General features: G+C 39.3%; 1 protein-coding gene across 1 annotated transcript; it reads left to right on the top strand.

The window, feature by feature from the left end:
* The first annotated feature begins 816 nt into the window (after positions 1–816).
* On the top strand, positions 817–1,560 carry LOC145029849 (uncharacterized). The gene is made up of 2 exons (XM_078978304.1): positions 817–831; positions 937–1,560. Exons 1-2 carry the CDS (start codon positions 817–819, stop codon positions 1,558–1,560), a joined length of 639 nt encoding a protein of 212 aa, XP_078834430.1.
* Positions 1,561–18,832: the final 17,272 nt, after the last annotated feature.

Here is an 18,832-nt window from a genome sequence, read left to right as displayed (position 1 = left end):
TTGTTTTGTTCACAGATCATGATTCATTAAGACATATTCACAATCAAGATAAGGTTTCACACAAACATGGGAGGTGGATGTCATTCTTGGAAAAATTCATTTTCGTGGGGAAACACAAGTTTGGAATGTCGAATCGGGTGGCTGATGCATTAAGTCGGAGGAGTAATTTGCTAGATTCCATGAGGGTTGGTGTGTCGGGGATGGATGTCCTCATGGAGCAGCTAATGATTGATCCTTATTTTTCTATTGTTCTACAGGGTATACAATTTGGACATATATCTGATTTTCTACTGCATGAAGGTTTCCTTTTCAAAAGCAATCAATTATGCATCCCCGATTCTAGTCCCCACTTTCAAATCATTAGGGAGCTGCATGGTGAAGGGCATGTCAGCCGAGATCGCACTTTACAGTTGGTACAATCATCTTATTTTTGGCCTACAATGCGCAAGGAGGTGGATAGATATGTTAAACGGTGTCGAATCTGTCTGGTGTCAAAGGGCACATCTACCAATGCAGGACTCTATATTCCTTTGTGTGTCCCATCACAACCATGGGTAGACATCAGCATGGATTTTTTGTTGGGTTTACCACGTACTCAACAGGGAAATGATTCAATATTATTGGTTGTTGATCATTTTTCTAAGATGGGGCACTTTATTCCTTGCAAAAATACGACGGATGCAGTTAATGTGGCCCAATTATTCTTTCGAGACGTCTACCGTTTGCATGGATTGCCGTCTTCTATTGTTTCAGATCGAGACACTAGGTTTTTGAGACATTAGGTTTTTGAGACATTTTTGGCATAGCCTATGGAAAATGGTGAACACTCAGGTTAATTTTAGTAGTGCATATCATCCTCAAATGGATGGCCAAACAGAAGTTGTTAATTGATCCCTTGGTAATATTTTATGGTGTTTGGTGGGTGATCATGTGAAGACTTGGGATCGGAATCTTTGTCAAGCTGAGTTTGATCATAATCATGCTATCAACCGAAGTACTAGATATAGTCCATTCCAGGTGGTCTATTCTGTTCAGCCATGGGGACCACTTGATTTGATGTCACAACATGTTTCTAAGGTTGTTCCAAAGAAAGTGCATGATTTTGTTGGAGGATTTCATGATGATCATAAGGTTGTTCACGACAACTTGGTCCGAGCTAACTCCAAGTACAAGCAAGATGTAGATAAAAAACGCAGACAAGTTGATTTTGAAGTATGTGACTTTGTTTGGCCTATTTTGACTAAAGATCGTTTTTTGATTGGTGAGTACAACAAGCTGTCAGCTAAAAAGATTGTACCTGTGGAGATCATGGAGAAGATTAATTCGAATGCTTACCGTCTACAGTTGCCAAGCAACATTCGTTGTTCTGATGTTTTCAATGTAAAGCATTTGCTTCCTTATTATGAGGATTCTTCTGATGATGACCATGGTGCACATTCAAGGTCGATTTTTGTCTACCCAGGAGGGGATGATGTGGGCTCTAGTGTGGAGGATTGGGCCCTTGCGTTCCTAGAGGCCCATGATCGTGTGACTAAAGGGGCTTCACGGAAATGGCCATAACATTGGCTACGAATCTCCATTTTGGGCCTATGACTAGTCAAGTCGAAGCTTGGAGCAAGGAGCACGTCTAGATACTTTCCCGAAGCGGACTTACCCATTTTTGAGTCCAGAAATCGCTTTCTAAATGGAGTGATGAACCATTTTGTTATTTTTCCTTAATTTTTGGGTTTTGTTTTTGGGTTTGTATTTGGCCCATTGAGTTTTAGGGTTTCATTTTAATTTCTGCTTCTTATTTAACTGTTTTTGATGTAATTTCGATTTTCTCCCAAATTTTGTGCGTGTTAACCCAGATTTTGAAGCCAATCCCATGGTATTCGTAGAATCAACGTGGTTTTGAAGAGATTGTCTTGGCTATTCTTTAGAATCAACAGGTTCATTCTTGGTTATCCTTGGGTTGTTTTGTGCGCTACATCAATCATTCATTATACTTTTAATGGAAAAGGGTTTGCCCTATCCTACCTGTTCGGCTAACGACCCTCCACCAATCAAGGAAGCAGCAGGTGAGAGTGGACACCCATCGAACAACCATTTTATAGGCCATAACTTTATACCCCCTTCATAGATCGGCTTCGTGAATGAGGGCTACTAACGGTAAGACTAGCATTTAAGTTATACATATATAATATTAGACCTTTTAATTTTATATATAGTATAATGGTGTATTTTACACTTTTAAAATATTATATGATCTAATTTAAAAAATTACACTTTTAATTTAATTAAATGTAAACCATATCACTATGGATTTATTAACTCTCTTTTAATTATACACTTAATTAATTTAATAAAACCATAAGGGTGCAATTTGAACTTTTCAAATATTAGGGTTTTAGAATTTAACATTTTAAAATTAAACTTTTGATTAAAATTTAAATTCCAAAACTTGAGGCCAAGTTCGGAAACATTTCGAATCATTAGGGTTTTAATCATATTTAAAAATTTTGAATAATTAAAACTTTTAATTTGAAATTTTAAATATTAAAACTTTGATTTAACAATTATCCTAAAATTAAACAATTAATTTGAATTATAAAATCTTGAATTATTATTTATTAAATTAACAATTAATTTAACCTAATCCCTTACATCCCCTAAAATTCGAAAATTGAGAGGGGATAATTCTAAATCTTTAATTACCATATTAAACAATTAAAGGGATAATTACAAGATATGGCATTATCCAAATCCCTAAAATTTAGGAATCATATCTTAGGGAGGAGGCAAATTTTGAAATGCTAGGGTTGGATAAACCTAAAATTCAAAATCTTGGAGGCTAAGGAAAGGGTTTGGGAAACCCTATCTAAAATTCGAAATCTAGGGTTTAGGAACCCTAATTTCAAAATTCAAGCACTTAGGGTTTATTTGCTATAAACCCTAATATGCCAAATTCATACTTTTGTATAAAACCTAACTGAAAACAAAACCAAAAAGCTTTGATACCACTGATGGGTTTTACGCAAACAATCCTATGTGTGCATGCAACCCTAGATTCGGATATATGTTTTCACTCTTAGTGATACAACATTATGAACACAAAAGAAACCTAACATGTTCCTAGGTAATTTCAAAAATCATGAGAAAGAATGGAATACATACCTTTTCTTGTTACGTTGTAATGACAACCTGTATCTTGAATCTTCTTGTCTTTGAAAGCAAGTACCACAAGTGTAGTACCTCTAATGGCTCACAAACACCAAGAGCAAATAGAGAGGCAAGGGAGGGAGAGAGAGAGAGAGAGAGAGAGAGAGAGAGAGAGGATGTATGAAATTTGGCTCTAGGAATCCTAGGTTTCATGTCCCGGAATTTCTTATGCCAAGGGGTCTTTATATAGGTTTAGAAATTAGGGTTTCAGTCCTTATCCTTATCGGTTTACTTTGCCACCAAGCAGCCCAATGGATAACCCTAGAACCCTTATCATGGATGAATTCTAAGGCCCTTATCCCCTTGAATTCGTCCACCCTATCCCATAGGGCTTCCTCGCCCAACTTTGTAACTATCACATAATTACAGTTCAGTCCCCTGAGTTCAATTAACTTCTTTTGATCACAAAATTAATTCTTAATTAATTCTTGACCAATGTTAATTAAATAAATATGATTTCTCTTTTAATATATTATTCTTATATTATATTAATAAACCATAATAACCTTTTTCTCTATTATTTCTCCAGTCAAGTTGCTTTCGTGAGGCAACTCAAAAGGACCATGCACAACCGGGTCAAGTACTTACCAAATATGGTTACGAGCTTAGACACTAATCCATAGAGGAGGGAGAGACTTTTTGCGAAGTTCTCCAAGTGTGAGTTCTCGTCAACCAGAAGGGTATTCTGGTCGATATGGCCAACATAGAGGTCATGATGCACTGAGAGATTCCTAGGTCTCCAACTGAGATTCGAAGTTTCCTGGGTTTGCCAGAGTATTACAGGAGATTTATTTAGGACTTCTACAAGATTGCAGTTCCGTTGACCCGACTGACCAAGACTAAGGTGTTTTTTTGCTAGGGACCTAAGCAACATGCAACCTTTGAGATGCTCAGGCAGTGGTTGTGCGAGGCACCGATTCTCACTCTGCCGGAGGGTGTAGATGACTTTGTAGTCTACTGTGATGCTTTGATCACAAGCATGCAAGCAGTGTTCTTTGCAGCGGGGTCATGTGATAGCTTACACCTCGAGACAGCTTAAATCCCATGAGGCTAACTATTGGACAGTTATGCTTCAATCATATGCATAGGAGCGGTGTTGTTGCAGCAGGGTCATGTGATAGCTTATGCCTCGAGACAGCTGAAATCCCATGAGGCTAACTATCTGACGCACGTTATAGAGTTGAGGTTGTGGTTTTTGCCCTCAATATTTGGTGACACTACCCCTATGGGGTCCGTTGTACCATTTACACGGACCATAAGAGTTTGAGGTACCTCATAGATCAACTGAATTTGAATGTGAGGCAGCGTCGGCGGTTAGATGTGGTAATGGATTATGATTGTGAGATCCTTTACCACCCGGGCAAGGCTAATGTGGTGGCCAACACTCTGAGCCACAAGGTGGTAGCGGCTCCGATTTAAGACTTATTCCTAAGGACAATGGTGATCACTCATGTGTTGGAGTAGATTAGAGTGGCGCAGGTTGAGGGCCTGAAGGAAGAGCGGCAGAAGTGTGAGAGGATTGTGTGCCGAGTGGCCTCATTTGATTATGATAGCCAAGGGTTGTTAACCCTGCATGGGAGGGTTTAGGTTCCATACTGGGGCGTAGTACGGCAGGTTCTGATGGATGAGACCCATAAGTCGAGGCTCTCCATCCATCCCAGGGCGAAGAAGATGTATCAAGATCTACGCCGTAATTACTGGTGGGCCAACATGAAGCGGGATGTAGCATGGTATGTAAAGAGGTGCTTGACCTGCAGGAAGGTCAAGGCCGAACACCAGAGACAACACGATAAGATGCAGCTTCTAGACATTCCCGTGTGGAAATGGGAGGATGTCACCATGGATTTCATTACCAAGCTTCCCGGGACTACACGTGGAGTCGATTTGATATGGGCCATCGTGGATCGGTTGACCAAGAGTGCTCATTTTATCTTGATCCAGGAGAGCATAACGGTCGAGAAGTTGGCCAAAATTTGTGTGTGAGAGATAGTGGCATGGCATGGGGTGCCTGTCTTGGTGGTCTCAAATCGAGATGTCCGTTTCACTTCCACATTTTGGATGCGGTTTCACGAGGAGATGGATACTTGTCTCCACTTCAGCACCACTTTCCACCCTCAAACAAACAGACATAGCGAGAGGATTATACAGACTCACGAGGACATGCTACACGCATGCGTGTTAGATTTCGATGGAAATTATGATACTTATCTTCCGTTAGCGGAATTTTCATATAACAGTTCCAAGCCAACATAGACTGGCCTCCCTTTTAGATGCTTTACGGGAGGAAGTATAGGACCCCAATTTATTAGAGTAAGGTCGGTCAGAGAGTTACGAGGAGTAATAAAGTAGTACTCAAGACTACTGAGAGGATCTAGCAAGTCTGGAGCAGGCTCCCGACTGCTCAGAGTCGGCGGAAGAGCTACGCCGACAGGAGGCGTTCAGACTTAGAGTTTAAGGTGGGCGATATGGTCCTCCTAAAGGTGTTACCCTAGAAGCGTGTTATCAATTTTCGAAAGCAGGGAAAGCTGGGCCCTAGGTTTATTGGCCCTTTCAGACTCATTCCCGGATAGGCAGGGTAGCATATTGATTGGATCATACCGCTAAGCTCATCCAGATTCATAGCACTTTCCATGTTTCTCAGTTGCAGAAGTGCTTAGTGGATGATTTAGCAGTGGTACCCCTTGAGGATATTTAGTTTGATGACAGCCTGAACTACATTCAGAGACCAGTGATAATTCTAGATCCCAAGACGGAGGAACTGAGGAATAGGAGGGTCGAGCTTATGAAGGTGTAGTGGCAGCACCGTAAGGGCTCGAAGTGGACTTAGGAGCCCGAGGAGGAGATGAGGGAGCACTACCCAAAGTTGTTTTCAGACACAGTAGACTTCTAGGACGAAGTCTTAAGACCAGTGAGGGAGAATTGTAACAGCCGTCTCTCGAGGTATTATTTAATTTAAGCAATTAATATTTGTTATTGGACTAATAATGGGACAAGTGGATTTTTGGAATGGACCTTAGCAAAGTGGGCCAAATAGTTGGGCTGCCCATAAGTCGTATGCTGGGCGTAACCTGGCATACGTTGGGCATAGAGGCGCCTAGGATGCAGGGAGTGCATGCACGTAGACACGATGTACCAAGCAGTACACGCAACATACGTAAGCAGACTCAAAACCTTTATTTTTAGGGGTTTTAGCCATATAAATACCCTATTATGGCTCAAACCCTAGCCTCCTTACTAGTCCCTTACCCTCAGAAAACCCTAATACACCCTCATACTCAATTCTTGTGTGTGGTTGACCTTTTGAGCTGATTTTGGTGAAGAAAATCTTGGAAGTAGAGAAGAGGAGTTGAATAAGAAGAACTTGAGTATCTTGAGCTCAAGCATCTTGGGCTATTTCATCTTTTGGCACTCAAAAGAGGTATAAAGCTTCCAACTTTCCTCTCAGAAGGTTAGATCTAGGATTATGGAGCTTTGGACCTTTTTAGGTCCAAATGATGGATCTTTATCATGTAACTTTGTTTTTTAGCTTAGGATTGCCACCTTTGGAGCTCAAAGCATTCCTTTAGCAGTAAAGTTTCAACCTTTAAGGCCTTAATGTAACCATGCATGAGATCTAACCATTTCTATGGAGTTAGTTGCTACTATTCTATGATTGGGCTCATTTGGTGTGTTGCAAGCTACTAAGTGATCGACTTTATGGATCAAGACACTGAAGAGGATTTGGATATACGATTATAGCCATTGGATTAGAGTATTAAGTAATTAATGGAACAGTGAATTAACGAAGAAGTACGTTGGGCGTACATGCAAGTTCGCGCAGTGTAGATGCCATTTAGCCAATACGCTTAGCGTACATAGAAGTATGCCCTACGTAATCAACATATATGTGATTGGAATGTTTTGGGCCCCGATTTGGCCCATACTTTGGACTTTGGGTCTTTGGGCCTTAGGGGGCCATCAAAAGTCAGATAATTTGGGCTAACAATATGTTTGGGCTTAGGGTAAGGCCTATTAGAGGGAATGGGCTCAATTTAGCAAATTGCGCCATTAGTGGGCTTTGGAAGCCTACCTAGTGTGTGGCTTTTGTATTATGGTCTTGGATCATAGATATGGACAAAGGAGGACCAAGGGGGTATAATGGTCATTTTACCCTAAGAAGAATATTAGATTTTGACAAAATATTATTGTATAGAGTTGGTCGGTAGTCATGGGAGCAGCCAACAAAAATTCCTCAAGCACGAGCTCAGCATTCAGTTTGAGAGGTGAGTCTTCTCCTATAGGAACGAGTCTAACGCACCAAGGTCGGCCCGTTTATGTGTGATTGTATGTGCTGGGGTTAGGCCGATGTATATTTTTATGTTTTGGACTTCTGACTAATGTCGGGGCAAGCCTGAGGAAGTTAGTATGCTTGATGTCTTCGTGATTCTTTCATTTGTATGATTATGTGTTCCAGAATTTGGTCCGATGCCAGGGCAAGCCCAAGGAATGTTAGCTTTCATGTTATCCTTACATTTATCTATATGTTATGCTTGTTTGTGACAACCCGAAATTTCCATTCTGAACAAACCATATCAAGCCAATAGAGGTTAGAACAATTTTAGTGAAATTCCAGACTTTGGGTATAAGTTTAAGTTTTTCAGGATTTACACTTAAGAAGATATCAGGAGAGTGGATGCACTACGGTTTTGGGGAACACTGTTATTTCGATACTCTATGATATTAGAGTTCATTCCGGGAATAAAATATTTTCTGCCAAAAATTTCAGGACTATAAATAGAAAACTGAACCAAATAATTCATTAGTTACATTTCCAATTAGAGAAAATCCAAATTCCCTCTCACGGATCTTCGGGTTTTTATCCCAACTCGTGAGTACTTCAATCTAGTTGTATTATATAGCTTAGATTGTGCTTAATAACATCAAAATCATGGCAGAACAGCAAGATCTGTGAGTTTACTCCCCAAGAACATCTTGGAGAGTAAACTCCTTTTCAAAAGCCAAATGGTGCCTAGTCCTTCCTTAAGCCATGAAACTAGTTTGGGCTTGTACACAAATGAGTTTAGGGACATAAAACAAACTCAAAAAAACAAGATTTGAGATTTTACTGCCCAAGAACATCTTGGAGAGTAAACTCCATTTGAAGAGTAACCTCCATTTGGAGAGTAAACTTCATTTTAAGGGCCAAAAGTGTCCCAATGTCCCTCAAAGCCTTGGAAATGAACCTTCAGACTACCCTGACATGTTTAAACATCCAAAACAAATAGAATCAAGGGTTGAAAGTGAGTTCACGGCCAAGGAAGTTCTTGGGCCGTAAACTCCATTTTAGGGTGTCAAAATGCCCTAAATGCCACCCTTAAGCCAAGAGACTAGCATTGCTTTTTACCTTGATGTATCTAAGACCCAAAACAACCAAAATACCAACACCCACAAGTGTTTACGGCCGCAAACACATGACCAAATGGTCTATGGGCTGAAAACTCAAGTTAGTGGTGTTTTGGTGCCACAAACACTTCCTAAGGCTTAGGCAAGAATTTATAATGCTTCCTTATGACCATTAAGACCCTCATAAACATATTTGGACATGAGTTTACGGTTGTAAACTCATTTGGGCCGTGAACACCCCAAAAGTGCCAAAAGAAGTGGTCTTTCTCATCCCAAGCTAAATCTAATATCCCTAAATCATTCTGTAGCTTTCATACTTACACAAACCCATGAGTAAACATGAGTTTACGGCCGTAAACTCCCTTGGGCCGTGAACTCATGGTAGTAAACTCATATGTGTGCCTTTATACCTTCCTATGTTGAATCACATGTGATTCCAACACTTGGTTAAGGTGTTACCTAGTCCCGAAAGTTGTTCCCTTCATATAGTTGTTATAAACACTATATTCATGTCAATATGTGTCCTTATATGTCATTTAGGACTTATTGTGTCTCGGGACTTCATTCGTGGAACTTCTCATCCCTATACGCGTACTCGCTAGCACCACTCACAACAGGTGAGTTCATACCCCTAATCAATGGTTTAAATGATTTTAAATGCTTTAAATGGGGGAATACAAGTAGAAAACAACATGTTATTAAATCATTTATATGTATTTTATAACTGTGTTTTAAATCAACAGATTTCACATACTACAAAATGTGATGCATGAAATGGTTTTAAATCTTAAAAATACTTTGTTATCAACTGTATTACTTTTGAAATGTTTATTAAAATGATATCAAGTCATTGTTAATTATTATTTAAAAACTCTTAGATATCTTGCAAAACCATTACCTTTACCTTCTTGAACAACTAATTACCTTCCAGTTAATTATCATAGGGATAATTAGAAGAAACAAAACATTATTCCTATTACAAGGAATCACACAGGAGTCAGTTCATTCATGAGTCTATACCAGTACCTTACATGATACATGAGTACAATTACCTAGGATTACATGATACATGAGTACGTTTACATAGCTACATTTATCTGAATACGCTTACATGAATACTTGAAACTCGACTTGCGAGGATGATTTATTAGTACTTTATGTGTAAATTATCTTTCCTATCCTGGTTCAATGGGATATCTAGGCGGGACTAACCATTCTGAATCCCACTGATTAGCATCAGTGGTCGATGACCATCTACGGAGGTCTAAGGTTACCATTTATATTAGGTAGATCGATATCGGGACTAACCCTTCCACCCACCTGCTACTACTACAGAGGATAATTGGACAATCTTCGGATGTTCATTAGGTTATATTTTTCGCTTATTGCGATGTTGTCTTAGTCCTAGCACCCAGTGACAACACTTACATTAGTATTTTTCCTGGTTACTTTATTTTGTGATACTTTCACATAAACGATGAGTTGGACTGAGCACTTTAGTACTAGTCAATAGAAGGAAAAACTATCATTTTACTTACAGAACATTTAAGTCTTGGTAGAAGACTATCATATACTCTTTCCTGTTTACTTTATTTTTTGATACTTTCACATAAGTGATGAGTTAGACTAAGTACTTTAGTACTAGTCATAGAAGGAAAAATTATCATTTTATTTACAGAACATTTAGGTCTTGGTAGAAGACTATCATATCATTTTCCTATTTTACTTTATTTTATGATATAGTCACATAAACGATGAGTTAGACTACGTACTTTTAGTACTAGTCAATAGAAAGGAAAAACTATCATTTTACTTACATAACATTTAGGTCTTGGTAGAAGACTATCATATCATTTTCCAATTTTACTTTATTTTGTGATACATTCACATAAACAAAGAGTTAGACTAAGTACTTTTAGTACTAGTCAATAGAAAGGAAAAACTATCATTTTACTTACAAAACATTTGGATCTTGGTAGAAGACCACATTTCATACTTACATCAACTGTTCTATTTAAATATTTATACGACATTATTAACAGCATTCCAAAACAGAACAATAACACCTAAATACTTATGAATTCACCAGCTTTAAAGCTGATACCCGTTTTCAAAATAACTTGTATTCTCAGGTCATCAGTTAGACAGGTGCGATGGCCAGGTTTTTGAGAAGATGGAGCACAGACAAGACTCGCCTTATTTTGATAATTCATTTTATTGTTGTACATTATGAAATAACACACATGTATTAAAACTTTACTTTTAATGCAATGGATGATGTTTTTGCTTGTTTACTACTTTACACTGTTATGATACTTCACATGATGTCCTCCACCCCAGCACTTTTCCGGCGTTCTTGGTTTTTGGGTGTGACATTGTTGATATGATATGTATATCGGAATTTGATCTGATATCGGGTGGAGCCCGATGCAGGGGCTAGGCCCAAGTTATGTCGGACCTCGGTCCGATGCTGGGCATGGCCCGATTTAATGGGCTAGCCCCAGTATGTGATTATGTGTATAGTATGTGGGAGCTTGGGGGAACTCACTAAGCTTCATTCTTATGGTTTACAATTTTGTTTTTAGGTACTTCCACTAGAAAAGTGAAAGGCTCGGGATGATTGTAGAGCACACACCATAGTTCAGCCTAGGGCGTTTTAGACTCTGATATTTTGTCATATGATTTGATATAGCATTTGATTTGATGTTTTGAGACACATGGATTATGATTTTATTTATAATAATTTATGAGTTATGGTTTGATTAATGTTTTAAAAACTAAATTTTTGGACCGTATTTTAGGGTGTTATTGACGTTGTATAGCAATCTCAATATTACCCTAAAACTTCTTTAGATTTACACGTCTGCTTCTTCACAGGTTTTAAAGATCTTATCATCATGCAACATGATGATTCTCACATCAAGTCTATCAACCTTTCAAGCAACATTGGATTGACTACTAGGATCCCAATTCTCTTCCTTAACGAATATGCAGTTTGGGCGCTTCACATCGAAGATTACGTTCTCGACGTAGAAAATAATGTATATCTGATTTGGGAGGCTATTAGTCGTGGACCTTTGTTCATACTGAAAGCAAAAGAGTTATAAAAACTCAAAACGACTACAACAAACTCCTTCTTGATATTAAGGATGTTCCTCAAGATGAAAAAGAAAAATTGATCAGCAATGTCAAGGCATTGAGAATCATTCGTCTGGTTAGTTTCTGTGACATTGCCAAAGCCATCTAGGATCGACTTATGGAACTCTACTCAACAGATGCGGATCTTGAACACTCAACACAAACGATCTTGCTTTCAGAGTTTGGTGCTTTTTCACAAAATCCTGAGGAGAGTTTATGTCAAACCTTTAATCGATATAATCATATTTTAAGCGGAATCATATTGATAAAATACATCTAATCACATGTGATTATATGAATCTAATCACATATGATTTATGCGGACACAATTCATTTATGCTTTGTTGATTTAATAGTAGTTCTCATGTATTTTATCATGGGTGATTATATATAATTGCATGTGTTCAAGTAGAGGAGCATAAGTATTTAATCGAGAATGAAAAATAAATCTTTTTTACCTCAAATCATATGTGATTATATACATACAATCACATGTGATTAAATACAAAAAACTAATTATTCAATCAAAACCACAAAAATAAATATTGTATACATAAATCTTATATTATTAAATACATATAATCACATGTGATTATATGTATTCAATCACATATGATTTATGTGGATAAGATTTATTTTCACATTCTCGATTCAATAATTGTTCTTTGTCAACTTTAAGCATATGTGATTAAATACATCTAATCACATGTGATTATACGCATCTAATCACATATGATTTATATGGATATAAATCATATGTGATTAGATACATATAATCACATATGATTATATACACGAGATCAACTATTTGAATCAAGATATTAAAAAAAATTTGTGTCCACATTAATCATATGTAATTAAATACTTATAATCACATGTGCTTAAATATATGATAAAAGTTATTGAAACAAAAACTCAAAAATGAATATTGTTCATATAAATCAGCTGTGATTGGATATATATAATAACATGTGATAATAATATGTATATAATCACATATGATTAAAGCTGACAAAAAACAAAACAATTATAGAATTGAGAATGTGATAATGACATATATGATTAAATATATCTAATCACATGGGTTATATGTATCTAACCATATATGACTAATATGCAAAAAAAAGAATATTGTCCATACAAATCATATATGATTAAATACACATAATCACATATGATTATATACACCTAATCACGTTGGTGGTGATGGTGGTGGTAGCGTGTAGTCATGTTTGGTGGTGGTGGTGGTTAAGGGTGATAGGAAGACATGTAGGTTGGTGGGTGGTGGTAGGGGTGGTGATTATAGTGTGTGGTGGGTGGCGATGACGGGTGGTGGTGATAAGTGGTGGTAGGGGTGGTAGGTGGGTGGGTAGTGGTGTTGTTTGGTGGTTTTTTGGTAGGTGGAGGTGGGACGATGATGGTGATGGGTGGTGGAGGTAGGTGGTGGTGATGGGTGGTTGGCGGTGGTGATGATGGTAGGTGGTGGTGTTCGTGGTGGGTGGTGCATAGGGGTGCTTGTAGCGGGTGGTAGTGATGTGTAGTTGAGGCGAGTCGTAGTGATGGGTGGTGGTGGGTGGGGTGGTGAAGGTGGGTGGTAGAGGTGGGTGGTGGTCATAATTGTGGGTGGTAATGATCGGTTGTGGAGGTGGGTGGGTGGTGGTTGTAGTGGGCGGTGGGGGTGGTGCTGGTGGTGGTGATGATGCGTGGTGGATTTGGTGGGTGGTGGTGGATGGTGAGTGGTCTTGTTAGTGAGGTTTTTTTTTTTTTTAATAATTTTATTTACTTATTTTTTATTTATAATTATGTTATTTGATGATTTTGTTTTTAAAAAATTGTGCAGTCCAAATTTGTTTTTAATTTTTTCTCGTAATAAGAAATGTTCTCGATTGAAATATATATATATATTGAAGAGATTAAAGTTTCTTTTAATCTATGAAGATCGATAAGATCTTGAACAAGTTATGAAAACAATGACGATATAAACACAGTGAAATTATAGAACAAGAATGAATCAAACGTGTTGAATGATTAAAACAAAATCCTCAGAAGAGCTCGATTAAGAACATCAACTGTAGAGGATTGGAAGGTTACAAGTATGATAAAAGAAACCTTTAGTCGTCTGGAAAATATCGTATTCTCAGATCTCTAAAACCTTAACCTAATATGCATGCAAGCATAAGCTTATATACAAAGCATAAAAGACACACGGTTGGACAGGCCCAAACCGTAGTACAGAACATTATAAACAAACGAGCCCAAAAGACGCAATCTTCTAAGCCCAACAATCTCCCCCTTTGCGTCAATTTGGGGCGAGATCTTCACTCTCTCTTCAAAGCAGATGGCTTCTTTACCGTTTGAAAAATTTTCGGTATCAAAGCCAGAATATGATGCCTGAAGGTAATATACCAACGAAGCATGTCTGTAAAGTTCTTATCTGCTGTTGTGTTCTGTTTGCATCAGTGAATGATATTGATGATGTGCTCCAGACACTCTGTAGAGAACAGATGCTTGTCTACCAACGCAAACAGAAACTTGTGCTTATCACCCCTTGTGAACATAACTGTCAGATTGGAAGAATCAATCTGCCCCAACTTCATTTTATGGACATCTCCGGTTTTGGAAGTGGGCTTGACAGTTGGTTTCTTGTTCATCACCTTTGCTATTTCCTGATCCATAGTGGCGAGCTCATGGACATAGGAAGCCAACATTCTTTTAAGATGAGAAAGAATTGGTTCATATTCTCTCTGGTTGGAGAGAAGAATGTTGTATAGCAAGATCCAATCGTGGGGGTTCAGACTGGGAAGATCTGCCAGAGAAATAAGATGTTCGGTGTTGGTAGTTCCTCTGTTGATTTTGAAATTGACGTTCACAAATTTCCCAGCCTGGGTTGGTTTCAGTACCTTGACTTTAATAATTTTCTGGGCACTCCATGTCAAGTACTGAGGTTGACAGAATTTCAGATAGAAATCGATAAGCTCCCTGTCAACCTTCAGGTTCGGATGAGGGACGTTTGCAGTGACATCAAAGCAGTGAAAAGTGAAGGCTTTACGCGTAATGGGCATGTCGAACTGCAAGTCTCTAGAATTTTCACACTCAAAAGATGCAATCGGTTCCAACCAATAAATAGAAGGAAACTCAATTGCTTGAGTGATGAGTGTGTCTCTGTCCCAATCTGGGAACAGAGTCTTTTTAGCTTGAATAGCCTCCTCATCCTCCCGAATTTTCCTTTCTCTGGCTTCTGCCTCACGAGCTATTTTCAATGTTTCATCAAGCTCTCTGTCCCGTTTCTTGCGTTGAAGAGCTTCAGTAATGGTTTCATCTGATTCTGATTCGCTCTCAACTTGGACATGTTTACCAGAACCCGAAGCTACATTACCCTTCGGTTCTGTTTTGGACACACCTTCCTCTCCCCCTTGTCTCAGAAGAACAGGCTTCTCCGAGACACCCTTCATTTCACTTAGGATAGTGATTGCCGGAAGGAGTTTCGCCTGGAGATGCTGACGAATAGTGAGGGTTAGGAAGGGATCATGGGAGTCAAGAACACCTGTTAACAGATTTTTAATGTCACCAGCGCAACTTTGAAGAACTGCCCGTTGAGTTTGAAGCAAAGTGATTTCTTGTTGTGCCTGGGCCAGTTGAACCTTCTGTAAGTCAATAGTCGCCTGGTGCTTGATAACTTCTTCCTTCAGGGTGCTCTCGGCTGCCAGAGAGGCAAAACGTGAATCCAAAGATTTGAGGAGTGAAGTGGATTCAGTTTTGAGGTCAGCACGCAGAGCCTCAAATTTCCTGGTTTCTCCCTGAAGAGTGGCTGTGAACGAGTCTACTGACGCTTGAAATTTGGAAGCATTAGAGTCAGCATGAGCCTTGAGAGAATCAAGAAAGATCTGAGTTGTATGAACAACCTCAGAAACTTCCTTAGTGGCTTTGGAGCAGGAGGCCGCTGAATTCTCTACGGCGTCAGTAGAACGATCCAAGGCTTCGGTGTAAGTCTGGATCGCTGACTCAATAAAAGCCTTCAGCACAGCACCCCCATAGGATTTACTGTCAGCCAGCAGACTGTCGAGTTTGGCGTGAATCTCTTGAAGTTGCTGACTTGACACAGGGGTATCTGCATCGGTGTCGGTAGGGATTCGATAAGGGCTGTAATAGATGGAATCAAATTCTTCATCATCACCCCCTAAGGTAGCACCGGAGTTGGAAGATGGAGAAGGGGAGGATTGAAGATTGATGATCGGGGTTTCAACCACAGAAGCAGCCCCCGTATCAGATACGTTGACCGTTACTGGTGGTTGGGTTGTGGTGATGGTGACAGATTCTGTGATAATAGGTTTGGAGATAGAAGATGAAGGTTGAGAAACGGTGAAGGGAATAGTAGTTTCGGTTGAGGTTTGGGGAATTGATGTTGGAACAGAACTTGAGATGTTCTGTTTGGGTGATTGGGTTGGGGTTGGAAATTTTGGGGAAGTAGGAGGAGAAGGTGATTTGGTAATTTGGGGAGATTTAGGTGGGGTAGGTGAGTTTTGTGGAGACGAAACGGGTGTAGTTTCGGGTTGAGGATCAACGGCTTCTGTTTCGGATGGTGCATTTTGTTTTGATTCAGAAGGAGATCCTTTGGCTCTTTTAGCCATCTTCTTGACCTTTTTCGGTCTGGACTGAGAAGGTGCCTCTGCCTCGGATTTGCGTTTGGAGGACCTTCCCTTTTTCTCCTTTTGGGGTGCGGGTTCCTTCATCTCAGCCGTCTCCTTTTTGCTCACTCTTTTGCCCCGGTTAGCAGGCTGATCCAGAGCCTCAAGAGCAGCACGTTGTTCCTCGGAAAGAACCCTAGGAGGCAGGGGGGTTCTGGAGCTGTAGTCCGCCATAATCTTGCTGTGGGGCGTGACGCATCTGTACATGGACTCAGGGATTAGTCCATAGTGCGGGAACTTACTTGGATCTGAGAGAATGATTTTCTTGGTGTGGTATGTGGCAATTGAAGCCGTAAGAATATCCTTCATGACTGGGATGTCAAGAGAATCAATAGCCCTCCTGGTGATGAGGGTCCAAAACCTGGCGCATGAAATTTCGGAGTGCCTGGCGGTAGTATTGAGACTCTGAACCACTTGAGACCAGAGAATCGACCCATAGTCAAGATTAATGCCGTTGTAAAGACCGTACAGCATTGTAAGAAACCCTTTGTTGGTGGTGTCGGAACCACCACATCGCTCCGCTAAACCCTTAATTAAAAGGGTAAGCAATCCATTCCACTGAGATGGAAGACATGATTTCTTGACTTTGGCAATGGATGTTAGAACATCTGTATACCCCATCTCATACATCATCGTAAAGATCTGGGCGGTGGTGATGAAGTCTGGTGAGATGACAGAAGCGTCCACGGCAAGCCCTAGAAGAGAGCAAAACCGTGTTTTGGAAACGGAAGTCTTCTTGTCGTGAATAGAAAAGTAGATACGGTCTTTGTTTCTGTCGTAGCTAGCCGTGGTGTAGACTTGAGATAGCAGGTACATAGGAACGGTCTCCACCTGCGTCAGTGCCAATACCAATGGGGAATATTTGAGGCATTCCACCACATAGAGCATGTATGAGTCATAGAGGAATGGAGACAACTCTATGATCATGTTCTGATTTGGTTTGATTGTAAGAAAAGAAGAAGAAGCAGATTGATCGTGAGCAGAAGAAGAAGTCGCCATTGTTGAGTTTTTGGAAGAAGATGAATAGTGGTAACTTTTTCAGAGAGATAATGCTTTAAGAGGTAACTGCCAAAGAACACGATCACGTCTTATTTATACCGTTCTCAGGAGAGAGAAAATCGTGATGATGAGGAACCCAAAACGTCGCCTGAAAAAGCGCGATTAGAAGTTATGGTGTATTCAATGAATACGTCAGCACACGTGGGGTTGAAACGAATCCTTTGCACGCGCCCAAATCTTTTTCGTACCGTTTGAAATCCCTTGTGCCCTTGTTTGGTTACAACTGAAACTTAGAACCATGTGCCAAACAGCAATTAGAATGTGGGAAAAAATTCCGTGCATAAGAGTGTGAAAGACAAGGAAATAAATCAAATGTGTTTGGAAGTGCGTGTTGTCTAGATAAAAGACAGAAGGCAGAAGATTCCGGGCAAGAATCGCTTCCTTTAGAGCCAAGAGAGACCTGAAGTGTTTGTGTGGTTTCCCGAGAAATACGATCAGTTGTCTTTAGAGAAACAATGAAAGGCATCTTCTGTTGATGGCTAAGGGGTGGCTGAACTCAAACCAAACATTAAGTCTTGACATAAAACTAAGTGTTGGTAGAGTTACCTGTGAGACCGATGTGATCTGTTGAACAGGTAGGTGGGAAGTATTTCGTGATGGGAATGATATAGACAGAAATCTCAAAATAAATTAAACTGGACCTCTTTGGGAAGAAATGGCTTAGGACGAGACAGTTTCATAAAAGATCACTCATAAAAAAATTTCCAACTAAAAGCTTGAGTTAATTACTCACCGTCAATTCATTTTAGGTGTTGGATTTTGGGTTTCACTCAGAACGTGGTAAACAAATCTAAGATCATGAACACAGATGTTGTGCAACCATAAGCCTCAGTGGTAAGGACCGAGAGCATCAAGGGTTACTTTGGGGAGCGAATGTAAGTGAAGAAGTTGAAGAGATGGTTAGGAGACCGAACGTACCTTCTGCTACATAAATGGGACAAAGCAGAGCAACTCATGTTTCAGATGAGTAAAAGAAGGTAGCTCTAGACCGAATATGAGAGAATAGCCTGATTGGGAAGAAACGATAGGTATTGATCGAATCATTAAGGCATGCTCGAGGTCATAGATGCTTGAGACAACATACAGCAGCATGCTTCTAGGGACGTCTAACTAGTCTGATAAAAGAAAAACATACCTGGATGAACGTTTCATAAGGAGATGCTTGTATTCACTTGAGCAAGAAGTACATATACTAGAAATATAAAATATTTTTGAAATTTTGAAATTTACTTAGAGATAAATAAATACTGAAAGACAAAATATTTTTGTTAATTTTTAATTTTCTGAAAAAGAAACAAAAACAGAAAGATAAAATATTTTTGTTAAATTTGAATTTTCTGAAAAAGAAATAAAAAAAACAGAAAGAT

Source organism: Lactuca saligna, chromosome 2 (assembly GCF_052625555.1).
Source record: "Lactuca saligna cultivar CGN05327 chromosome 2, ASM5262555v1, whole genome shotgun sequence".
In the NCBI taxonomy this organism is placed as follows: Eukaryota; Viridiplantae; Streptophyta; class Magnoliopsida; order Asterales; family Asteraceae; genus Lactuca; species Lactuca saligna.
This window is presented reverse-complemented; position numbering and strand designations above follow the sequence as displayed.